This window comes from Ambystoma mexicanum, chromosome 7p, assembly GCF_040938575.1.
Source record: "Ambystoma mexicanum isolate Mex_15411 chromosome 7p, UKY_AmexF1_1, whole genome shotgun sequence".
In the NCBI taxonomy this organism is placed as follows: Eukaryota; Metazoa; Chordata; class Amphibia; order Caudata; family Ambystomatidae; genus Ambystoma; species Ambystoma mexicanum.
In genome coordinates, this window is record NC_090939.1 from 778916212 (window position 1) to 778942784 (window position 26573).

At 45.8% G+C, this 26573-nt stretch overlaps 1 protein-coding gene across 3 annotated transcripts in view; it reads left to right on the forward strand.

Moving 5' to 3' along the window:
• Positions 1 to 26573, forward strand: part of TGFBRAP1 (transforming growth factor beta receptor associated protein 1) — a 1165459-nt gene that overhangs the window by 306598 nt on the left and 832288 nt on the right. For all 3 annotated transcript variants that reach the window (XM_069636918.1, XM_069636917.1, XM_069636919.1), the window contains one exon: positions 3897 to 4051. In XM_069636918.1, the coding sequence (XP_069493019.1) occupies positions 3897 to 4051 (155 nt within the window). The remainder of the gene's footprint in view (positions 1 to 3896; positions 4052 to 26573) is intronic.

Here is a 26573-nt window from a genome sequence, read left to right on the forward strand (position 1 = left end):
TTCACCAGGCCGGAGCCTACCCTAGTGGTGACGGCAGACTCCTCCCTTTTGGGCTAGAGGGCTATGTGATTCATGGCACATGGTCCAGGACGGAAGCCCCCCCCTGCATATCAATCTGCTCGAGCTCCGGGTAGTGGGCCTGGCCCTCAAGGCTTTTCTGCCCCTCTTCAGGGACAGGTCTGTTCTGATCAGGACGGACAACTCTACTTCAATGTTTCACCTGAACAAGCAGGTTGGCATCAGTTCACCCGTCCCCCAACACCCCACCCCTCCCCCCCAACTGCTCCCTCACCTGTTGGGAAAGGTGGTATCGATCTGGGAATGGGCCCCGACGGAAGCGGTTTGGATTTCAGCAGTCCACCTTACGGGGGACAGCAATGCAGAAGCGGACCAACTGAGCCGCCTGGCGTTCAAAACCTATAAGTGGGAGTTGCACACTAACTGCTTGCTGCCCCTGTTCCAGCGCTGGGGGTTCGCGGACCAGGTGTTTGCCTCTCCCCTGAATGCCAAGGGCCCCCAGTTTGCTTCAAGGGCAGGTCAGGGATCACTGGGAGACGCCTTGCAGATCTCTTGGCACGGCCGTAGGTGTTATACGTTCCTACCAAACTCTTTGCTTCAAAGAACCCTGTGCAAGTTCCATGATTCGGTGGGTTGCAGCCTCAAACTGGTGCCTCAACCTGGTTGAGCACCTCCCCACCCCCTCAACTGGCCTTCGAGACCCTGGTTTTCAGATCTGCTGCAGTTGTGCTCCCAGGGTCCAATCCACCTTCCGATCTCCAGCAGGGGATTGATGCAGCAGGGCGGGGCAGTGGAACAGAATCTGAGTGATTTGCCCGTGGTTGAAAGTACAGCGGGCAAATCGTTCGCATGAGAAAGGTGCGAACTACCAAAAGTTTGCACCTTCCTCATGCAAACACAAATACATTCTCTCTCTCTCTCTCTCTCTCTCTCTCTCTCTCTCTCTCTCTCTCTCTCTCTCTCTCTCTCTCTCTCTCTCTCTCTCTCTCTCTCTCTCTCTCTCTCTCACACACACATAACACACACATAACACACACATAACACACACATAACACACCCTCCACCCACACCCCCAACATAAACAAACCCCACTTACCTTCATCTTCACGCTGGTTCCCTGCAGTGCCAGTTCCCTTCCACTTCCGTGATGGGGAAACGGCGCTGCAGGGTCCTTTTTTTAAAAAAAAATATTTTACATTTTTTTTAAACGGAAGGCTAGGAAGGGGGTCCCCTGCAACCCCGCTCACTATACCATGAAGTACCCCTGGTTTTTTTTTCTTCAATGCTACCACCAAAGGTTCGAACCTTTGGTGGTAGCATTTTTAGAACTTTTGGTCAATGCGACTATTTTTATTAGGTAATTTCGACCCAAAGTGTGGAACATCCAGGCCTTGCCAAGCTGGTGCTGGCGGCCTGGTTCCGGACCAGCTGAGGCTTCAGCATGCTCAATTCAGATGACGACTGGGAAATCATTCAGCAGGCCAGGAGGATCGACTCTGTCCCAGTATACGAGCAAATGGACTAGGTTCTGTCATTGGGCTCATGACAAGGGTCTGGACCCTGTTATCTGTCCTCTGGATGCCGTACTAACTAGGCTTTTCAGCACAGCTGGCTCGCTCTGGAGTTCAGTTGGTTTACTTGCCGCACTTATCTGGCGGCCATTGGGGTATATAAGAATTCCCCTGAGCATGTGTTTTCAGTGGCCAATCCAGTGGTTAAGGCCCACCTTGAAGGGTTGTCTAGGTGTTTTCATCCAGTGCATAGTCCGCACCTGCTTTGGGACCCCAATGTGCCCCAATGTGGTTCTTGCAGCACAAGCCTTTCATGCCAATGGCCTCTGTGGACATCCGCCTGGTGACCCTAAAGACCGTTTTGCTGGTGGCTCTCACCTCTGCATGCAGCGTTAGTAAGCTGCTGGCGTTGTCTTTGTGCAAGCCCTTCACCACATTTCACAACAACAAGGTAATCTTGCTTACTCATCCCAAACTTCTTGCCCAAGGTAGTCCCGCCATTTCATCTGAATCAAGAGATTTGCCTGCCGGTGTTGTTCCGAACTCGGAGGTAGATAAGACCCAACATTACTTGAACCTTAAGTGAGTCCTCACGTTTTTTTCCATCTCCGACAAAATCCTTCAGGTAGTCAGAGGAATTGTTTGTGACTTTTCGAGGCACCTCCATCGCCCGTTGGATGGTTCAGGCCATTTTGGAGGCATACACGGCCAACGGCAAACCTGTTCCTGAGGGGATTCATGCCCATGTGGTCAGAGCCAAGGTCACGGCTGTCTCGTTTCAGAAACCTGCTTCTTGGGATGTCATCAGCAAGGCGGCTACTTTGGCCACTCAGTCGGTCTTCTGAAAGCACTAATTACTAGACCCCAGCTTCAGGCGTGATGCACAGTTTGGATAGGTGGTTCTGAAGAACCTTTTTGCTTCGTCCTAGGTACGAGGCAGGTTATCACAGCTCCACCCTATGTTCTTGTTTGGTGGAATCACCCCCATGGATGGAGGAAAGGGGACCAGATGTATGAGTAATCAAAGTTACTCAACGTAGTGCCTAGAATACTCTTAGTCCATAGTCCCCCCCCCCACACCTCCATCGTCGATACGTCCCACCCACCTTTCCCCATTAGTAGGGCAAGGGCTACTTGGAGTAGCCAAGTATCTAAGCGTCCATTGTGTTCAAAGGGGACTGAGGTGAGGTGGTGGAGGGCGGGGCGTTCCCACGCCCGAAGATGCGCCGCCACAGGCTATACTAAATTTAAAGGGGAAGCAAAATCTTTAGCTGCCAAAGGTTCCTGTACCGTCCCCATGTTGGGGGGCGCCCACAAAGATGGAGGAAACAAGATTATGGACTATGAGCACTTTAGTCAGTACAGTAAGTAACTTTAATTATTTGCCAATCATTTTCATGGAGTGAGGTGGCATAATGTCTGAGCAGAAAGCTTGAAAGCGGAGGGCTCAGCACAGGTGACTAGGGATGTGAGAAGAAGGGGAGGGGGGTTCAGGCAGGTGGGGGACTAAAGAAAATGAATAACCTTACCTTGTAAATGTGTGCTTGCCTCTGGGATCTGCTTGTTCCCCCAGTGATGGGCCTCTTTTTTTTGGGGGGGGGTCACACACCATGTCTTTTCCCACACTATGGATGCAAACATTTAATTTTAATTATCATTGTTTATTTATAATGTGCTTAATACTTAAGGTTTCTAAGTGCGCACCTGGGGATCGAACCTGTGCTGCTCCACGTCGTCTTGCTTCCAAGACGAGCATGTTGCCCCTGAGCTATCTTCCCGAGACAAAACAAATTGCTAATTCGCCTTCAGTGCAACAAGTTGCTAATTCGCCTTCAGTGCAGTGCTACCCATTGTCTCTCTATGATGTTGGGGTGCTATGTGGTTCCCCCAACCCCCCATAATCTCACTCTCTCTTGGGGGTCCCACTGTAGGGCATACCTCCCAATGCTGTCCACACAAGACATCTTATATTGAGTTGCCATAGGTGTGCTTTCCTGGTGTTGTGGCTGTGGTGCTTGGGGGTGTTGCTCAAATGGGAGAGTGGGTTGGAAGTCCGCGATCTCCCTGGTATTGCCTCCAGGAGCCGCATCATGTAGCCGGAGGCTTCCCCTGGCTCCAAGCCCACAGTCTCCTTCAATGACCACTTCAAAAGTAACTCCATCATGCAGACTACCCGATTGAGCACTTGGGGGATTACACACCTTTAGTCCAACATGGTGGTATGGGCTTTTGGAAATAACAAAGTTAGTCCTGAGGGTCTACGGGTTTTAGATTTTAAAGGTCACATTTTCAAAAGCCGAAGAAATCTGTGTTTCTGTGGTTTTTGTGCATTTTTTTTCATTGTGCACTTTCTTTTGCTCTCTTTAGGGAGGTTAATTGCTACCACTAGTAATGGGGTGTATGTTTTGACACTAATACCGTTGGAGAATCAGATTCAGGACCTTCTGATTGGCCGCCGAGTAGAAGAAGCTTTGGTTTTAGCAAAGGGTGCCCGCAGAAACATTCCAAAAGAAAGATTTCAGGTTCGTAACGTTTTATTTTTCTAACTAAATAATCTATTGCTTCATAATCATGTGTATTTAACAGCCATTATTCGATAATCCTCTATTACTGTTATGTTTAGATAGCACAAATACATGGAAATTGATTACTTTTTTTTCTTAACATCCAACCCTTTTTTCGTTTAACCCTTTGACTGCCTCTACCACCCATATTTAGGATGTGACCATATACATATACACACTCGCTGTGCTTGGAGAGGCACAGCTTCACCTCACTGGTGAGGCCCGACTAGGCTGAAACACATGTATGGGATTGCTGTTGGTACTCTTGTTCAGAGGAGAATTGCCTAACATTACGGTACTGGACTGCCCTTCTGGGTGGGACAAAGACTGATATACAAATGGATATTCTCCTCTGTTAAAGGTACAGTGAACTAAAACATGGTTGTGAACCCTCCCGAGTGTCCACCTTCCCATAGATTATTTGGCCGTGTTCATTCTCGGTAGCGGGGCTCTCAGATTTTTTTATACATGTACATATTTCTGAGGCTTGTGAATCTGTGTAGATCACATGTTATGCACAGGCTGACATCTAGTGGTAGTCGTGGAGTATTACAAGATTTAGTTTTTTAAACTTAAAGGGACTTTGATGGGGCGTTAGTAATACTATCCGCAGTGTGACGTCTACTGTACCCATGGTCCTTCACGCGTCCCTCAGATTGTTTTTTACTCCTACATCTTGGTCGTTCGCTAGTTGCGAGTTACTTTCTGGCTAACGCCTTTGATTAGACAAGTTTAATTTTAGACTTTCTTCCTATCCTTCATATAACCGCCCGCTGCACTACTAACTGCTTCGGCAGCTTTCGAAGGACAGCTCCATTGTCGACTAAGTTCAGCTCCTCGACGAAAGAATGCTGCAGCCTACACAGGCCTCACCGGGCCTCAGCCCTTCACAGTAGGGAGACCATATTACATTATACCCTTAAGAGAATGCCTCTTCTGACCCCTTATCTTCCCATCTGTCGGCGAGCTACCCTCTACATTAGCAATGGAGAATACTCCTTTTAAATTTTGCCATTCCTGCAATAGAAAGTTACCTTGGAAAGACATGCGCATGGTGTGCAACTACTATCTATCAAGGGACCCACCTCGAGAAAAGCTGCAAGTCCTGCACAACTGTTCTGCCCAAAAACATGAAAGGACAAACGAACCAAACGCTGGGCCGCACACGCCATGCATGCTGGAACCTCCATAGACGTGGCAGGAGAATCCAGCGAGGGCAGCATCAACATCCTTAGTGACGCAGAGGGCGACCAGGGTTCGACAGAACCCCATGTGCGGGCTCTCGGCTCCAAGAAGCAGGCCAGAGTCCCCGTCATGGAGACACCACCCGGCGGCACAGGCATGCACACTTCCCACCACACAAAACACATACCCCACGGCCAACTGCTTCGTCGACCGTCAAAAGCCACGCAGTGTCAGAGAGGTCCTCCAAGTTGTCCCTGTCCTCTGGGCCATCAAGCTCGCGTTCGCTGCATGACACGCCTCCATAACAGTCGCAGAAAGCCGTTTCAGACACTACATCTAAAAAAGACCTCCATTCACATGCTGAAAAGCATGCATCGAAAGGCGCTTCGGCGTCCCTTGTCCCCTCTTCAAAAAAGAGGGCACTTATCAGGAAACACGTCCCTGCCACACTTTTAAAGACGAAAGCGTCAAATATCCAAATCTTCGACTCCCTTAACGTCCAAGCCTCCTATTTCCTAAGATATTGCCTCTTCCACCCCTGTAGACACCCTTTCAAGGATCATGCACCACAAAGTACAAACTCCCTTGCATGCCACACCTGCCCCCTCAGTACTTCCCATATCAACTGAGTGGACCCCCCAGAGCTTTGATCGCATGGGCATCCTGAAGAACATACAAATCTCCAAGACCCTAAACTGGCTAAAAGAGGGGCCCGGGATGAACCATCAGCTAAAAGACCACGTCTGGATGTTTCATAGCCCAGCACTTCCACCCAGACCCAGGCAAACTCCGGGTACCTCGATTCCTCTCAAGACCAATACTTTATAGAGCCCTCTGGAAACCTGGATCTGAAGGAGATCAAGGATACCAAGATGATCAGGACCGATATTATGATGATGAGATCTACATCATCCAGTCAACAGACCATCAAGATCAGCCAGTGGTTGACTCGCCAGTAGACAACCAACTTCAATACAATGAGCTCCATCTCAAAGCTGCTCAACATTTCAAAATAAACACCAAGGAGGCACACGTTAACAAGGACTTTGTAGAAGACATTGTGTGACAAGGGGTCCGCCATTGTTTATCCCCCTCTCACATCGATCTAAAGGCGTATCAAGTCTTCTCTCCTCACACCAAACATTACAAGGGCGGTAAACCCTTGTATTGAAAAATTGTTAATACCAGCACCTACAGACCTCTTGTACATCGGGGTGGGCGCTTAAACCAGATTCCTTGGTTGTTCCCACTACAAGGAAAACTGGCAGGCATCCCGCTGGCCTCCGTGGAGGCCCCACCAGATAACAAGAGTAAAAAGATGTACACCTTTGGCAGACAGGTGGCTTCCTCGGCTGCCTATCAAACTAGAATAGCCAACAACACTAACTTCCTGGCTAGCTATTGTTGCCATAAATGGGACGCGCTAGAACAGCAAATCGAAGCAGTCCCAGAAACCCTAAAGTTTCAACTTCTAAAAACTGTGTCTGAGGGCAAGCAAGTATCAAATTGCATATTAAAGAATAACCTAGATGCTGCAGAAAACGCAGGCCACATTATAGCTGAAGGCACCCTAATCAAACTCCATGCCTGGCTTAGGCAATCTGGTTTCAAACTGGAAGTGCAGCAACGTTGCTGAACATGCCCATGGAGCCTAATGCTCTGTTCAGCAAGGCAGTGGAAGACACCCTAAAAAGTGCCAAGGACGAATATGCAAACCTCAAATCTCTTGGTCAACTTACCAACAAGCTGTTTGGGAACCAATAATTGTCCTGGTGCAATTCACAGGGTCAATCATCCTCCTCGAATTTTCAAAGAGGTTATAAACGGTCCAGAAGCAGCCAGAGGCTCTACCGCACCCAAACAATGACGGACCACTCCAGGTCCCCTCCAGTAGGAAGTCGCATCTCTCAATTCACCCACGCATGAGGGGGGGAATCACGTCAGACAAGTTGGTGTTATCCACTGCAGCAGGTGGATATTTTTTTTTTGTATATGGTTTACATATGAAACCTTTACAATTACATTTAATAAGAACAATTCATGAAGAAAAATGTATATATATTAAAAAGGACGGTGAGAAAAATGTATACAAAATGTATAAAATCAGTGCAGAAATATAAAATTCTACCGTTTCAGAAATCGGCATAGAATCCAAATACATACAGAACCAGACTTTACAGACAACCATAATTTACAGAGGCTTAAACTATATAGACAGTTATCTTGAGGAGGAGCATAGCATGTACCAAAAGCATTATTTTTGGTCCTTAGAAGATCCAATATAGGAGCTTCGGTACAGTCAGATCACAGAAGCATAGAGGTCTAAAGATTTGATAAAACCAGCAACTGCAAGGCCATCCACTACATTAGAAATAGAAAGGCATCTTGACCAGATAAGAGCATCTGCCCCCAAAAGTCCGAAAGTGTTACATTTTCCCAGATAGAGAACCCTTAAGCTTTTCACTTCAGCACAATCTAAGAACAGGTGGCGGGCAGTTTCAATGACCGCTGGCATATGACAGAAGTGACAAAGGGTATTAGATTCTTTAATCACGTTCCTTCTATACAGAACTTCCTTAGTAGGAAAAATATTCCATCTGAGTTTCAGAAGAAGAGAGCAACAATAACTGTTAAGGAATTGTCATAATGCAAGACAGGTTCCTCTCTTCTTATAGTCGGCTTTTAAGTCAGTAAGAGAAGGATAGGAATGAAATTTCTCAATTGTACTGCTCCATTCATGGGAGTAGAGTAGTTTTTTACCTTGTCTGGATTTGTAGTCAGGGTTGCCCTATCCGTAGATCGGCCCAACAGGGTCCTATCGTAGAGAACTATGAACTTAGAGAGATATAGATTATGAACCAAACATCCCTGTGTAAAAATGAATTTTACCCAAATCCACATAGGTGCAATCCTCTTTTGGAACGGAAGAGAGCCAAGACCCGCCAAAGGGATTTGGCTATCAAGGACACCAGACCCAATACAAACCGTATAGCCACAGTGGGGATACTGTTAGGCAATTTCATTACCTTTCTCTAAAAAATGCCCTCAATGGAATCCCAGAAAGGCTATCCATCCAAATAATGGAGTTCCATGCTGTATATTCGCTTCGGGACCACCTTCCCTTCGAAAAAATCTACCACTGGTTTGATGGAGAACCTGCCATATTTTTTTGTCCATCTTAATGGTCTGGGAAATGGCCTTATGTTTGATAGACTCTCAATTCACAGACCGAGGGTTGGGCTAGAATCGGGAAACCAAGAAACAATTTTTTGTGCTCTAACAATCGATTTCCCCCCCCCCCCCAATTTTCCAGACCTGTTTGCTCCCTTTCCCCCCCCCGTGAAAATACCAAAGAACGGGTTTTGTTGGGATTGATTTTTAGCCCATTAATTGAAGCATATTCTTCAAACTTACATATTCCTTTTTGATGACCGACTTTGGTATGATCAAAGAGGAAGAAATCAGCATACGCCAACCACGAGAACCTGAGATCCCCCAATTTAGCAGTCACCAGCCCTGCATTCCTAAGAAACTCGCCGGCATCTGCCAGATATAGAATGAAGAGGCAGGGAGCCAGAGAGCAACTATGTCTCACACCTACTTGAGTTCTTATTCCTCTAGAGAGAGAGAGACCCCTCCAAGTTCAGCCTTGCATGTATCCCTGAGTTCTCATACAGGGCCATAATAAGTTTAAGTAGACCTACCGGGAGACCCCACCTAGACAATTTAGCCCAGAGATGGGACCTAATGACCAGGTCAAAAGCATTTGACAGGTCAATTGATGCAACGTATAATGTGCCCCCAAATTTACTCCATGCTGATTCTTGCAGATCGGTTAGAATGAAACCATTTAAATTGGTTGAGTGGCCAGCCCTAAATCCTGTTTGCTATTTATCTAGGATATGGTTCCCTTTAATCCGCTCATTAACATGTGAGAGCAACAGGGAGTCAAAAAGCTTATAGTCCGCATTGATCAGCGAGATGGGTCTATAGTTTACAAGATTACGCTGACCTCTCTTAAACATGGGAATTATGTGGGCAGTTTTCCAACTGGTGGATATTATACCAGTCCTCACTATATTTTGAAAGACAATAGACAGAAGCTTGGCCCATATTACTGCAAGGGCTTTTAGTGTATTATTCGTCAGACCATTTGGTCCCGGTGCCCTTGAGTTCTTAGCTTTAGCAATTAGCCTAAATACTGTCTCATAGTCAGTAGTAGGGACCCATAGGGAGGTATGTACGTCCTCCCCAATTACATGTTCTTGGAGACCCTCTTCCCCTTGTCCAAAGAGCTCAGAGTAGAAATCTACCCATTGGGCCTCAGAGATAGTATTTAATTGATCAGTAGCTGAAGCCGTCTCGTGAGAGGAGAAGAGAACCCAGAAAACCATAAGATCCCTTTTGACCAGAACACGGAGCATCAGCTCGGCATCATTTTGAAGCAGCCTGCATTTTTTTGCCATTTTTATCAGACTGGTCAATAGCGAGATTTCTGGTTTCTCTAATGAACTTCCGTACATGTGACTTTTCTTTTGCCAGCTCCTCATCGAAGCTGTGAGCATGTTCTCTTTTAGGAAGGCCCTTTCTTAAGCTATGATGAATATTACTGCCAAGAGCTTTCAGAAACTCGTCATAGTATGGTGTGTTGAAAACTAGTTGTTTCTATAAGAGAGAGGTGTGGTTCAGGGTAGACATAAGTTGTCCATTAAAGAGATGTATATTTACAGGCGACCAGCGTACCCCCGTACCCTGTCCCACAGTTCTCAAGTTACGGGGGCCCCCTCCAGGCAGAGTCTTAGTTCGAAGAGAAAAAGAGACCGAGTCCCATGATCACTCCAAGAGTTGAAGATTACCTGAACTTCAGAGGACAGCCAGGGCAGAGAATGATCTACAAAAAAGTAGTCTGTAGTGGAAGTTGAAAGACCTCTCCTCCAAGTTGTTAGAAGTGGGCAGGTAATGTCGAAGAAACCATTCAGACATGTCAGGCCAACAGATTCCAGGGAAAGGTTCCATAGTCTATCCCACGCGTATTTCTGCCCCCTATGAGGGAAGTACTCAATATCCTGTCCCAAATCCCCATAATCATCATCAGAGGAGATGGAGCAATCAGAGTTCAGATCCCCAGCAAGGATCACTTTTCCCTTAGTGTTCATAGTTCTCCAAGTTAGAATCATATCCGTTAGTCTTTCCCAAAAAGGCTCTAGGGGGCAGGGGGGCTAAACATTGGTGCCAATAGAGATCAATCAGAAGAATAGCAACCAATGCCTCTCTGTCGGCGGTCTCAACTGCCAATATACCGATAGGCATATCAGGGATTACTGTACTCCGAAGCCCAAGAGTAGACCTTAGCCTAATAAGAAGGCCCCCTGACGCTCTCCCCCCTGCCCCCCCAACTCCCGACTAGTCTTGGCATTCTGGGAAAAGATTTCATAACTATCAGTATAGGGGGAAGAGAGCAGCCAAGTTTACTGCAGGTAAAAGCAATCCGAGAGTTTTAACATAGCGACTGTATCCATATTAATAAGGAGATGTAGATGTCCCCTTGTATTCCAAGACAAGAAACCCAGATTACTAGAGTCTACATTCTTCATTACACATACCGGACTTATATTAGATAAGTCAGTTGCACAGAGTAAAGGTAACCTGGGTCCAATCTCGAGGACCTACATGGGTCCTTGCTGGAAAATGCCTCCGCTGAGAATTGGAAAACCTTTCTGGAAGATATACCATTGTCAGGTTACCCCTGTAGTCCTCACCTCTCCCAGGAATAACGGAAAGTTGATTAGGTTTCACCAATTTAATTTCAAAACCTAATTCCAGCAGACCCCCCATTTCTCCCATTATCAAGTCCAGAACCACTCTGGACTTTAGGACAATGTTACTATGATCTGCCTGATCCTTGAGGGGAAAATAGATCCTTTCTAGATCATAACTAGCAACCAGAGACAATGACAGGATTTGATGGAGAATTTTCAAAATATTCCCTCGATTAAGGCAAATGGGCATATCGTCCCCCCAGAGACTAATTCATTGTAAAGTCTCCAGTGGAGCACTATTTCCCAGAGTTTGGGGCAGAGAGTCAGCAATGTCCCTAGTAAAATTATTTAAAGAATCATCTTGGGTTTCCGGACCCCTGTCATATGATCCCCTTCTTTGTAGACTAGGGACCTGTTGGGAATTTATCCTGGTTACCAAAGGGACCTAAATTAGTAGGTCTCTTTAGAGTAGAATCGAGCATCTTTTGGACATGGACGTCTCCCACAGTCTTGGGACCAAGGGTGGGGTCCCCCGAAACCCGATGGGGAATACTCCGATGAGCACCAGAAGGAAGACTTGCCTGACTACCCATTTGGAGAGTACGGGCATCATCAACATTGATGCTATCCGTACTAGAATAAGGATTAACGCCCACCGAGGAGGTGGTCTTCACTCTATATAAATCCAGGAAAAGTAGCTTGACCGAGGCAATATTAACAAGAGTCGGGGTATCAGTAATTGAATCAGTCTGAAGATCCAATGGCTTAAGAATACACGGTCCATTATCAGAGGTAAAGTAAACTATTGGCTGCTCTTTATGAGTATTAAGTAGCAGCAGACCCCTCTCTTCAGGGATAGTGGCTTCTATTTTATCTTTAGAAATATTAGAAGCAGGAGGACCTTGGACAGAGGTGACAGGACCCGGAACAGGGAGATCAATATTAACTTCTAGAATGGGAGTATTTATAGGAGAATCAGTCTGTATGCCGATCGTTGTTTTCAAGGGGATTAGATTTACCCCAATGGCCGGAGTACCAATATTGGAAGCCAAGCTTTTGTTTCTCTACAATCCAAAATGATGGTTGAAATAACTTGGGACACAGTAATGGGCACCTCCCCCGCACCAGAGGTCAGAGCCTCCTTGATATATGCAATCCTCCCTTGGGGGAGGGAAAGGTTTGGTAAGACCAGATTTTTAAAGAATTTATTTGTTAATTAATTCATTTTAAAAATATTTTTCTGGTTTTTAGTTTTCTTGATTTGTTGTATAGATCCTTTCCATGCAGGGACATAGTTTTTGATCAAAGGATCATCCTTTCTTATATCCATAATAGCAGGAGCCTTTTCTAAGGGTTGCAGGGCTTTGAAGCCTAAGGAACAGACAGCCGCAGCTCCCCTATCCTGCATATGGTCTTCAGATGGCGCAGGAACGCTTACAACCATAGATGTATGAGGACAGGATAGTTGGGAGCACGGTTTGTCTAGAACTACCTCAGCGACAGTGCATAATTTCATTGATTGTATGTTGACATAAATCTTCTCTAAACTTTGCGGAATTTTAAACCCCAGGTAGGCACAATAGCAGTTCCCTCCTCCCGGGAATACGCCTCGGAATGAACAGAGACAAGGACATCTGTGGATGCACCTGGGCAGGAAGTTGGAAGAGACAGCCTGTCCAGACCACCCTCAGAAGCACTTGCCTCTGCCAAACCTGGCACCATCACAATGGGGCCCCACTCGAGGTCTACCCGAGAGAGCGGTTGAGAGCCAGGTCGTTACATGGTTATAGTAGGGTTTTCTTCCCTAATTATTCTCACCAATTCTTCAAACCTATCGAGCCCCTCCAACCTGGTATACATTTCCATGAGTTGAAGCGAATGGGATCTAACTTCCGCCCAGATATTGTCATAAAGACTAATGAAAGAACTCGGAACCATATTTAATGCAGAGACTGTGGGTTGGGTAAGCCTTATCCTCTCATTGGCTTCCTTAAGAGTATGAAGCAACATTGAGTCAGAGGGATGTTCCTTTATCGGTTCTGGGAGTAGGCACCTCTCTTTTAACCAATTTTGCTTCTCTGTGTACTCATCAATAAAATCCGTAAGTTCAGATGGGGAACCTATAAATGAGGCATCAAATGTCTGCTGAGTAACATTGAAAGTATCAATATATCTGGGTTCCAACTTACTCTCAGCAATAGTTTATTGTATAGAACTTCTACAAAAGCCATTCAACCACCTACCAAGGTAAAGAAAAATGACACCTGAAGAAAGGCGCATATTACTGGCAGAAGTAAAAGCCCTGCTGGAAAAAGACACCATAAAAATTGTCCCAGCAAACGAGGTAAATAAGGGTATTTATTCAACGTACTTCCTTTTGCCAAAAGAAAACATAACAATGCGCCCGGTACTAGACCTGCGCCCAGCGAATACATATTGCAAACCTCAAAATCTTTGCATGACGACGCTCTAGGAAGTAATTCCCCTCTTAAAACAGGGTGATTACATAACAACATTGGACGTGAAAGATACATATTTCATATTTCAATGTTCCCAGCGCACAGAAAGTACCAGTGCTTCCAAATATTAGGAGACCGTTATCAGTAGAAAGTGCTCCCTTTCGGCGTTGCCTCAGCTCACAGGGTATTTACGAAGATACTAGCTAGCAGTAGTAGTGGTGCACCTACGCAGCGAGTCAATTCCAGTGTACCCTTTGTGGATGACTGGCATATAACAGGGTGCGTCCCCTCAAGTATGCAAATACAACACCCAAAGAACAATCAACGTTCTGTTCCTATTGGGATTCTCCATCCATGAGAAAAAAATCAAGTCTCTTACCCAGTCAAACTACAATTCCTGGGAGAAATTATCAAAAAACAAAGGAGGGGCTAGTCTTCCCCTCAAACAACAGAATTCAAAACATACTGTCGCAAATACCTCACTACCTAGCCGGTCATCAGATGACCGTACACAAGGCAATGCGCCTGCTGGGAATTATTGCATCGTACATTTATCTAGTCACACACACACACGGCTGCACATGTGCCCAATTCAGGAATGGTTAGCGAAACAATGGTCTCAGGCAAGTGGTCAGTGGGACGATCTAGTTGTTGTTTCGCTAACCTTAGTACAGGCTCTTTGCTGGTGGTCAAAGTACAACCTGCTAAAAGGAAAACACATTACCTTCACCACACAGCTCATGGCCTATGGACAAATACCACAGCCCAAAACCACATCAACCTCCTAGAACTTCTGGTAGTTAAAAAAGGCTCTACAGGCTTTTCAGCAGCATCTGGTAGGTCAGACAGTACATGTCCTCACAGACAGCACCACTGCAATGGTTTACAATGCCGAATAAACAGACCAAGGGGCACACACTCCGAGTCTCTCCAAAAATGTGGAAATGGGCACTCAAGCCGAACATGTTCCTAGTCTTTCACCACGTTCCTGGAAACTCAGTGCCCTAGTAGACTCTCTAAGCAGAAACCCTCTACTTCAAGAAGACGAGTGGCAAATCAATAAATATATTCTAAACAAAATCTTTCCCCATTCGGGTTATCTTCCCTTAGACTGTTCCCCACAAGCCAAAATGCACAATGCCCAGACTTAACGTTCAGGTTTCCCCAACCAGGATCCAAGGTGGAAGCCCCGTGGATGAATTGGTCGGGGAAATTTGCATACTCTTTTCCACCGACACCACTTCTAGGCAGAATAGTGCACAAGGTACAAGTAACCCTAATCTTGACCATTGTGGGCAAGACAACCTTGGTTTCCACATCTGCACAAACTGGTGATGTGTAATCCAATCAAGCTTCCGTGCACCTCCAACATTACTGTCCCAACACGAGGGGACAAAACTCCATCCTCAGTCTACGTACTTGGCAGCTTGGCTCCTGAAATCGTAGAATTTGGTCACTTCAATCTTCCTCAAAGGTGTATGGATATTCTAAAGGAGGCACGAAAACCCAGCACCAGGCACTGTTACTTCAACAAGTGGAAGAGGTTTGGCGTATGTTGCAGATCAGTCCTTAAATCCAATTGAATGTTCAGCATCCAACATTCTACACTATGTGCTTTATCTACTAGACTCTGGCGTACTATTCAACTCCATCAAAGCACACCTAACGGCCTTGTCCGCATACACCACTTCGCAGAACAAGGTGTTGTGGTGGAAAGTCCCTGTTATCAAGGCATTCATGGAGGGAGTGACGAGATTATACCATCCCATTTCTAACCTCCACCAGGTTGGGACCTTGTGCTCTCAAAGTTCATGGGTCCGTCCTTTGAGCCTATGCACAAGGCCAGCCTAAAACACTTAATAAAAAGAACTGTCTTTTTAGTAGCCATCACCTCGATAAGGCGAGTCAGTGAGCTACAGGCATTATCTTTACAAGACCCTTTCTTTGTACTTGCAAGCACCGAAAAGCATGTCAAAATTTCACAAGATTCACTCTAGCAAAGAAAAATATTATAGAGAGTCCCAGGAACACATCTGTCACACACCCACTGACCCACATAAGGTACCATAATATACGGGGGCTAATTCCCCTTTATCTCAGTCCCTGCAAAAGACGAGGCCTAGAGGAAACACCCTGAGGCTATTGTGTTCACTCTGCCCGATAAAACCAAGACATGGACATGATCTAGAGAAAGCTTTGACGACACTATGGACAAGGTTTCTTCTTTAGTAACATTCTTGGAACGTTATGAAATTAGGCAAGAAACGGAAGACTTACAAATGGAGAAGCTTTTAGCTAAATCCCCAAGGCATCTGCCTTCTCCCACACAAACTATTGGGCACATTTCTGAGCAACCTCTGATTGACATGTAAGCCGCCTCTCTTGACTCTTATCAGGATCAAGGGGAGGGCGATCAAGATGTGTGGTATGATTATTCAGATGACTGTGATCAGGTTGACCCAGACGTCACAATTATAGACCCTGCTGATATTATTCCCAAGGTTGGCCAAATTTCCCCCATTGATGATCATCTTCTATTCAATGACTTGTTAAATAGGGCTGCAAATAATGTTACTATTCAGACTCAGGAAACGTTGGAACACATTGATTCCGTAGATATTTTAAATGAGGAAGGCCATCAGTCGGGCTATTGCTCTTTTGCAGTGAACTCCAGGACGGAGATATTTTTTAAGCCATCACCTTGAGATACTCTTTACATTAATGGTCATGTAAAACCTGATTCACTAGTCACTATGACTAGGAAAATAGCAGGTGTACCAATGTCCAGTACTGAAGCACCACCCAATAAAGAATGCAAGAGGTTATATTTTCTGGGCAAAAATGACCACCTCTGGCATACCAAACAATACCACTTTGCTTGCGAGCTATAATACTCACTGAGATGAACTACACAAACAACTGGATTCTGCCCCCAAATCAGTTGGGCCCCACCTACTCCAAATCACTATCGAGGGGAAACCGGTAGCCCAGAATATTTGAAGAGCACTATGGTTCTCCAGCATTGGAACGTTAATGGATTCACATGCTTTGAATATTCCCCGCAGTCAGGCTGAGAATCCTCTGTAACATTTTATTACAGTTTGTTTTTTTAAGCTCACATTAGTATCCCATCCATGTCCTTTTTGGTGTATTCTACCTCAGCCAATGGGACGTCGAGTGACAGCCCCACCCAGGAGGCCATCTTCGGATTATAATCGAACATCGTGCTAAGCAGTCCTCAAGGCTTTCTCTCCTGCAGCAAAAAAGGCCAGAGACCAGCATATTTCTTCAAAACTCTGAGATAATTCTTCACAACTTTATAAAAACATTTACTACAGATAAGTGTTTTTTACTTTGGTCAGCAAGCATTCTGAATGCATATACTTCTATATATTTATTATACATTTAATTCATAGAACTTTTGTATAAATATACACAATACAATAATTCACAATTATACGTTCATATATATAAATCTACTTTCAACCTTCTAATGTACAATACATAGACATGATCCAAAATACATACAAAAGTTCATACCTCGTAAACCTTTTTTTTAGCAAAACACCTACATTTCCACCTTGTTTCACAGTAAAATAATAAAATTAATTCAATTAAACAGAAATTGAACCACTTTCAATCGGTTATAATGAATTTTCCAATTAATTCTGGGTATCCTCAAGCCACTATGCTTAACCAAATTTGGTACAAAGCAATGTGTACTGATATAGATTGTGTTTTCAGACAATATACCCAAAATTCTTCACATAAAATTGACTCGTAGTCGTGGACCCAGGTGGCCTAAATGTACCATGTACATCGGATCCAGTTTTTGACATCCGGTAAAAACATGTCTCAACGTTTCAGCATTCCTAGGGTTTTTACAGATCCTACAAAACAACTCTCCTGATAAATTTTGTCGACACCCCCCCCCCCCCTAACCGTACGTGTGGGGATCCGATTTATCCTCATCAGTAGTCGAAGACTCCCGGGTCTGGGCACATCATCCGGTATGTCTGTGGGCACATAAATCTATGGGTCACTTTAGACACACCTTCGTACCCATGTAATGATTCCAGGTGGAAACAATAACTCAACCAGTCCCACTGGGAATCTTTCCTCGATAGCACTTTTTTAAACTTTATATAGGATGTTCCACAGGTGAAGTCTGGTTGCCAGTTAATTTCAATGAACAACTCATTTAAAGATTCCAAGTATTTATTCTTTTTCTTAGACTCCCCCAGTATATATCCCGCCACTAGTGCCATCAAGGCATCCTTCATCATCTGGGTACGAATATATAGTTCTCCTCTCCATTTTAACACCATTGCTTTGAGGAATAATAATCCTAACTCTAAGCGCAGATATTCTATTGGGGTGCTTTGAATCAGATGTAACATATTACGCCAAAAGAAACCCTCGATCATTTTTAGCCAATCCCACTTATGCAGCTCCAGGCACAATAATCCATACAAGATGGAAGGACAAAACCATTACTTGTATAGCATTAGCTTCCCACTCTGGGAGAATCCACCATTACTCCTAGAGAAGCGACTTATCAAATAGGCCAGTTGACAAGCCTTTACAATCTTTCTATTTGTTTTTATAGGTGCCCTTCTCCGTCAGATCTAAGCCCAGATACTTGTAGTCTGAGACATAATGAATCTGTTCGATGCTCAATCCAATGAGTCCCTATTTACTTTGTGTAACTAACATAACCTTGGTCTTATTTAAATCTTATTACAAGTTAATTTTCTTTAGCATAGTTAACTAAATTCTCCAGAATTGCTTTTATACCCAGAACCATGTGACTCAAGAGCACCAAGTCATCCGCGCATAATATTGCGGTGATGTGTACATTACCAATTTTCAGGGACCAAATGCCCAGTGCTTCCAAGTGACTGATCAGATCAGCCAGATATAGGTTAAAGAGCAGAGGAGCATATACTGTATATACCAAAATCACATTCAGGAGGATTATGAAATTTGTGCACCTTTTGCACCAAAGCCCTCAAGGGTAGAAACCGGAGAGTAAAGCCCTTTGGCTGAATGCGGGCAGATACCCCCTTCAGAGACTGAATCCTCTAGAAGTGTGGTGAGGGACAGATCAGGCAGGCCAAAAACTCATAAAACGGCCAGATTAGAGGAGAGAATGTCGTCTTCTGCTACCTTCAAAAGGAAAAAAGTAGGAACAGAAAAATGTCAGTCCCATGAGGGACTCGCCGAGGATGAAAGCAATGACAGGATCTGCTGTAAGCGCTCGGTCAACGAGCGCAACGATTCTCGCCGTCTTTCGAAAATCACTGTCGACGGCGCCACGATCGTCCACAACAATCCACATCGACCATCGTAAAACCATCGTCGTCCGCCTCGTAATCTTCTGACCATCATGACATCGTCAACTTTGTCGACGGGTATACAGACAAAATTTTTGTCAACAATCATATCGTTCACACACCAGTCGACAAATGTGCCGGCGAAGACCCACTCGTCAGCACTGTTGGTTGCTTCCCCGTTGACGATGACTGTGCAGTCCGCAGAAAGCCAAACAATGTCTACGGCAGCATTGACGGTACATGGCAAGTCACCAACATCTTTTCTGTTTGCATCGTCAACAGCGGGGGACCCGAAAAAGGATATGGAGCGTCCTTGTCTACTGGCACCCAGAAAAAACAAAAATCTGAAAAACAGAAAGAAAATTGGAAAAACTAAAGCACAAATGTAAGTCTGGAGACAAACCTACACCAGATAGAAAGGAGCAAGAGCCAATAGAGGACTCTGCAGCTGTACAACATGGCTCAATAGTTCTTAAAATGCCTGGATGACCAGACCATAATAGTAGCAGGTAGTGGGGAACCAACTTCACCTTAGTCACCTGAGGGAGACACTGTTCATCCTATAGCATCTAATGGTCCAGTACTGTCTTCAGTCTTGTCATTATTTCCAAACCAGATACTGGAGCACCATATGGATTCAGAATTTGAAAAGGGGTACTTGCCCTAGCCATCGCAGGGAGACCAAAATTTGCCACGGGAAGCACCCTTGTAACCAAAGTTACAGGAGTTACCAGAGGCAGCATTGGCAACCCCGACCGCCCAGCCACAGCCAACGGAACCTTTACTCAACCCACAATCCCTGTTATCATTACAGGTATTAGCTACTCTTCAGTCCCTACTTCAACAGCTTGATACCAGGCTACCAGTGAACGAGCCCTACCCACATGGACCCGATGAGGAGCCAGGCCCTTCGGGGGAACCCCGCAGTTCTGACAAAACGGCTATGAGAAACCAGGTGAATGAACCAAAAGGCAACACACCCATCAGGCATGTAACCTCAGTGCAAAGAGAACCGCCCATCATGCTTATGAGGCGCACACACGATTAAACAAGACCAGCAGCCCCATTAGAAAATGAGGGGCTTCCCCCAAGTCCACAACATTCCCCATACAGTGAAGATGAGGAAGAACTCCCATCCAGCTACCACGGACGATGAGGCAGTCAATAGGGACACTGACACGTCTACCTCAAAATCACAGCAGCCAGATAACTGGGAGGACACAGACTTGGGTCTAAACCAAGACTCTGAAGAACCGCTGCATCAGTCTCCACCTGACAACATAACAGCATTTCACAATACCGCCCGAGGGGCTTGTGAGGAATTTGGCCCAATACCATCTGAGCAGAAAAAGGACTGCTTCCTCTTTGATTTAAAGCGCAAGCACAGTAAGGCGGTAATGTTGACTGCCATTCTAGACCATGCTTGGGAAGAAGGGCTGTTACTCATGAGAAAACCCTTCTCGGAACCAGCAATAAAAGGCTGTTTGGAGAAGAAATGTAATGCACCAGAGGTATCCCCGAAATACCTTACATGCCAGCCAACACCCAACTAGGTGGTATCTGCAGCAGCATACAGAAAATCAAACGCGCAAGGTCAGATATTGCGCAGTACCACCTGACAATGATAGCAGGAACAAAGACGCATTTGGCAAGAAAGTCCTGGCCACCGGAGCCACTACAGTAAAAGCCGCTAATTCACTGGCAATCTCAAGATAGGACCACGAGATGTGGAACCGGATGGTGCTGCTACTAGAGCGCTTGCCAGAAGATAAAAGAAAGCATGTCTTCGACATCCTAAGAGAAGGGGAAGATGCCTCAAATCATGCGCGCAGTCGACGTAGCGGAAACTGGTTTTAAACAAGTCAGTAATGGAGTCGTACTAGGGAGACAGCCATGGTTAAAGTGCACAGATTTCAAAGCAGATGTACAACAAAGGTACTAGACATGCTTTTCAAGGGAGACCAACTCTTTGGTCCCAAAATTGCCGATGCCCTGAAAGCGATAAAAACGGACACAGATACGGTGAGATCGCTCACCACAATGACAGTGAGATACACTTTTAGCTCCTTCCGGGGGGCCTCGGGTTGTTCCACAGCATCAAATCAAGGTGGAAAAAGGTATACCAGAGGCGATCCTCATATTCACAAACGCACTACCACGGGTAGTATAGCTCAGTGGCAATCCTGCTCGCCTTGGAAGCAAGATGACGCAGAGCAACACATGTTCGAATCCCAGGTCCACTCTTAGAAACCTCTCCGGTATTAAGCGCGTTATAAAAAAAACAATTATGATTTAATAATTTATAATTATCGCCGGGCATAACCATATTCACGAAAGGACTACAATCTAGCTCCAAGAAGAACACAAACCACATTTACGTCTAGGGGCAGACAGCGAAAGCAAGCCTGACTTCCATCGACCAGGTACACCCACAGTCCAACTGCAGCAAGTGGGGGTCAACTTGCAGTACCATCTAAAGCAGTGGCAACCGTTAACCAGAGACAAGTAGGTGTTGGACATCATACAAAGAAGACAGAATTCCAATTAACACTCCCCTCTAACACCCACAATAGTTGAACACCAGCCGCACTTAAAACGGGCAAAGTGGAGAAACTCCTCATGAATAACTCAATCGAAAAACAATCTGCATCGTTAAGGGAAAAAGGATACCATGTGTATCCATATCTCCACAATTGGTTAGTACGAGCACCATCAAACCAGGTGACGGAAATAGCAGTCTGGCGGGTGTACAACACCTGCTTGCGCCTCGGCTTCACAATAAATTCAAGCAAATCCTCCTTTAAGCCCTGGAACACCCTAGTGTTCCTAGGAGCACAGTTCAACACCAACGAGGGCAGGGTACGTCCATCGATAGAGAGTGCAACATCAATACTTTGTCTAATCATGAAATTCTACCTGGGCGCCAGAATCAGTAATAACTGTCATGCAACTCTTAGGCATCATGTCGACCTGCATTCCCCTAATACAGCATTGCAGGTTACGGATCGGGCAACCAGCTAACGGGAACATGGAACGACAAGTTGCCATGACAGTCGCTCACAGACAGCCTGCAGTGGTGGCTCACATCATCTCACATCACCAACGCAGTCCCATTAAGGGTCCCATCCTTCCAAGAAACACTGATCACGGATGCCTCACTAACAGGATGGGGCGCACACGCAAACCCGCTATCAGTAAAAGGCCATTGGTCCCCAACTTCACATCAACATACTGGAGCTGAAGGCAATGGCGCACACCCTGCACACATTCCAACGAGTGCTCAAAGGCAAATTGGTAAGAGTGTTCACAGACAACGCAACCACAATGTATCATGTGTGAAAACAGCGCCACAAGGTCAAGGGTGCTCTCCAGAAAAGCCCAACGACTGTGGCACTGGGCTATCGAAAACAACATGCAGCTACAAGCATTTCACCTTCCGGGGAAGGTAAACAAAACTGCAGATTAACTGAGGAGAGCCAATGAGCAGTCACACGAATAGCAACTGGTGGACAGGAAGCTCCTACAGATCTTTAAGAAGTGGGGGACACTGATTTATTTGCCACATGGGAGAACAAGGCAACATGTTCGCAATGTCCTGGGAAGGAATCTTTCGCCTATGCATAATCTCCAATGCCAGCCACATGCAAGGTCATGCAAATGATTGCGACATCCAAGTGCACGGTCATTCTCATAGTGCCAACCTGGGTAAGACAATCATGGTTCTCGGAGCTAGTTCACCTGTCCCAGAACTGTCCAATCCTTCTGGGTCAAGACTCCGACCTGCTGACCATGTGCAACCAGCAGGTGCAACACCACAACCCAGGGGTCCTCCACATAAAGGCCTGGCTCCTGACATCGAGTTTGTTCGGACAAGTCCCACTCATGCCGGAACATCTCAGAGGACGCCAGGTCGGAGTCAACGAACAAATCCTATGTATACAAATGGAATCGCTTTTGCACTTGTGTTCTCAACAACAATTGAATCTGCTAGGGGTGGAACCTCACCAAATCCTACCATGCCTATTAAAATTAGCAAAAGATGGTTTATCGCACTCATCCATCAAAGTACATTTGGCAGCAATTTCTAGATGCACCAGAAAGCAAGGAAAGGCTCCCATTTTCAGAGCCTGTATCATAAAACCCTTTATGAAAGGCCAATTCTGCACCCATCTCCCTCAAAAGAAAGTGCCACCTCAGTGGAGCTTAAACACTGTGCTGTCAGCCTAGTTAAACCTCCGTTCGAGGCTATGGCAACTAGAGACATAAAGTGTATGTCCTGGATGACTGCTTTTCTAGTAGTAATCACGTCTTTCAGACCGCGGTCAGAAATACATGCACTATCTGTTAAACCTCCATATCTATGGTTTGAAAACCCTACGTTTGTTCCCAACTTCCACCTGCCGACCGAAGTAGCCCTACTGGTTTTCTTTGCACATCCGTCCACACCAGCTGAACAGGCTCTACACTCGCTAGACCTTCAAAGAGTCCTCAAGGTCTACGTAGACCGAACCAAGAATTTTCGATGAATGTCTCAACTATTTGTGGCTTTCAGGCCCCCTAACAAAGGTCATCCTATTTGAAAACGATGGAGCACACCCAGGCCGATCAACCACTACAAGGACCCATTAATGTTCATTACACTAGGGCAGTGGGTTCTTCAGCAGCACTATGGGCAGAGGTCACCCTGTCGGCCATATGCCGTGGTACAACCTGAGCAGTCCCCCATCTTTATCAAGCATTGCTACATGGAGGGACAAAGAGAGGCTGAAGAAAAGGTCGGAATAGCTGTCCTAAAACTCTTGTTTCAATAAGGTATGCCTTCTCCCATTACACCTCCTATTAAAAAATGTTAACTACTGTGGCAATCTATTCAAAGCATGTGAACCCATGAAAGATCCAATGCTGGAGAAGGAGGAGTAGGAGTATGTTGCTCACCTGTAACTCCTATTCTCCAGCATCCTAGATTAACATGCGCCCATCTACCACCCCTACATCCTTAATGCACCAATGGTGACAAGACCGGGGGCCCTAATGCTGGCCCTAGATGCAAAGAAGGCCTTTAATTGGGTGGGTTGGGCCTTCATGGGGGAGGTCCTCTTGACCATAGGAATGGATCTGAAATGGAGGGGATGGAGTGCAGCAATATAATGCAGAGCCGTTGGCTCGGGTAGTGGTCAACGGGGGGCGTTTCAGGCCTTTCTGTTGCGGCGCGGCACGAGACAGGGGTGTCCGCTCTCCCTGCTGCTTTATGCATTGGTTCTGGAGCCGTGGGCCATGGGGTTGGGGAGGAACAAGGGAATATCGGGGCTCTCAATAGGGGGATTAATGAGCTAAATCAGCCTCTTCGCGGACGGCGCTCTGCTTTACATTATTAAGCTGCCGCAGTCAGTACCTAGTGTACTGCAGAATTTAGGGAGATACGGGGAGCTATCTGGCTTCAAAGTCAATCTGGAGAAATCAGTGGCTTATGCTGTCGGGGGTTTGTTGGAAGCAGAGAGGGAATACATTAAGGGGTTGCCATTTATGGTGCAAGAGGACGCCTTCAGATACTGGGAGGAGGGAGTTACAGGGGTTGTGCCATTACAGAGATCTTTCCCAAGAATTGCATCCCATTTTGGGCGGCTACGGACGGATATGCAGAGGTGGGCGAGGTTGAAGATTACATGGATGTCGCACCTAAACTGTATCAAAATGGTGGCGTTGCCCAAATTCCTATTCTTATTTCAGATGCTCCTAGTGATGATCCTGAGGTCCTTTTTGGATGAAGTCAAAGCAGCCCTGCTGAAATTCCTTTGTGCAGGGAGGAGAGGGAATGGGGTTTCCGAACCTCTTGACCTACTACAGGGCGGCCCAGCTCAGTGTTGGTGGATCATCTAGACCCGCTCTCTGACAAACAGTGGGTGCCGATGGATAACGCAATCCTGACTCCAGTTTCTCTTGGGGAATGGTTATGGGTGCCAAGGTCCCATATTCCGAGGCGAGTGCTGTATCACCCTGTTCTAGAGGGCCTGTGGTCCTTATGGAAGGAAGGGGCGGGGGGGGGGGCAGGTGGCTATCTACTTGGCCGTCATGCTGGAATTGTATGTGCTCCCCCTCTGCGGGATGGGGTGGAGGAACTGCTGGCGTTCCAGCTGTGCAATGAGGCAAGGCTGGCCAAATGTGGGAAGGGGGAGGCCTTCAGTTTACGGGATAGGTCGGAGGAGTGTTTGGGTGTGGGGAAACTGTCAGTATTCTGCTATCTGCAGTTGAAAGGGTTCCTGATGGACGGTAAATGGGCTGATAACCTGAGGGGGGTATTGAAGGGTTTTGAACAGTTATTGCTTGTGAAGGGGCTAATTGCTAAACTGTACAGGGCTATACTGTTGGCAGAGTCCAGAGACCCACCGCAGCCAGAATTTAGTGGGGACAAGACCTGGGGAAGGATATTGATGACACATTATGGGAGAGTATTCATACTATTTGCAGTGTATAATTTGAAATGCCAATGAAGTTCAATTTTGAAAAAAGAAAATGAAACCCACAAGTTTCAAATCCAACTGGGCTGGGACTTGAATGTTGCATTTACAAAGATCATGTGGGGTCAGGGGGGGCCTTCGAACCAATGCACAAAGCCAGTGTTAAACATCTAACATATTAAACTGCTTTCCTTCTAGCGATCACATCAATATCGCATCAATAAAGAGAGTAAGTGAATTACAAGCCCTTCCTGTGCAAGTTCCGTTTGTCATTATTCACAACGACAAGGTGGTACTACACACACACATCCACGTTTTTCTCAAAGATTAATCTCAAAGTTCCATGTAAATCAATCCATAGAACGTCCTGCTTTCTTCCAAAACCCAAAGACTGCAGCAGAGAGAAGTCTACATACCTTCAATGTCAGAAGGGCTGTTGTGTATTACCTTCAAAAGACTAAACTGCTCTGAAAAACAGACTATTTGTTTGTATTTTTAGCCGCAGGGAGAAAGGGGATCCTATATCTAAATCATCTATCTCAAAATGGATTGTCGGATGCATCCAACTTTGTTATTCTCTTGCCAAGAGAACATTACACTTCAAGCCCAGCGCCCACTCAACTCGGGGCACAGGGGCTACTCTAGCTTTCTTTGCAACAGTCCTCTTAGATGTCATTTGCAAAGTTGCCACTTAGAGTTCTGTTCATACCTTCACACAACACTACTGTTTAGAGTCACATTCTGAAAGTGACACACAGATGGGTCAGGTGGCGTTAAAACATCTTTTTGCCACTCTACCTTCAAACAACCCACCACCTTCTCCTTGCTAATCTATGGCAAGCATGTGATTCTAAGCAGATCCACGAGCCTGAGAAGGCATACTTTACTTACTGGAATCGTATTTCTGATGCTTGTATCTATTTAGATACACATGCGCCCACCCTTCCTCCCCCTCGTGGAGTTGACAGTTCTAGGGCAAATCATAGATGTTTCACACCTCATCACAATTTACCTATTTTCCACGCATACACGCCATACTCCCTCATGTCAGAAACAAAACAATCTGAGGGACCTCAACAATTGAGGGATCATGGGTACAGTAGACGTCGCACTAGGGATACACATAAAAACACGCCCAGTCGATGTCCCTTTTCGAAGTTTGAAAACATGTGCAATACTCTGCACCTACCACTAGATGTCGACCTATGCAAAGCATGTGAATCTAAGCAGATAGAAGCATTAGAAATACCATTACAGTAAGTAATGTATAATGTACATTGTGAAGA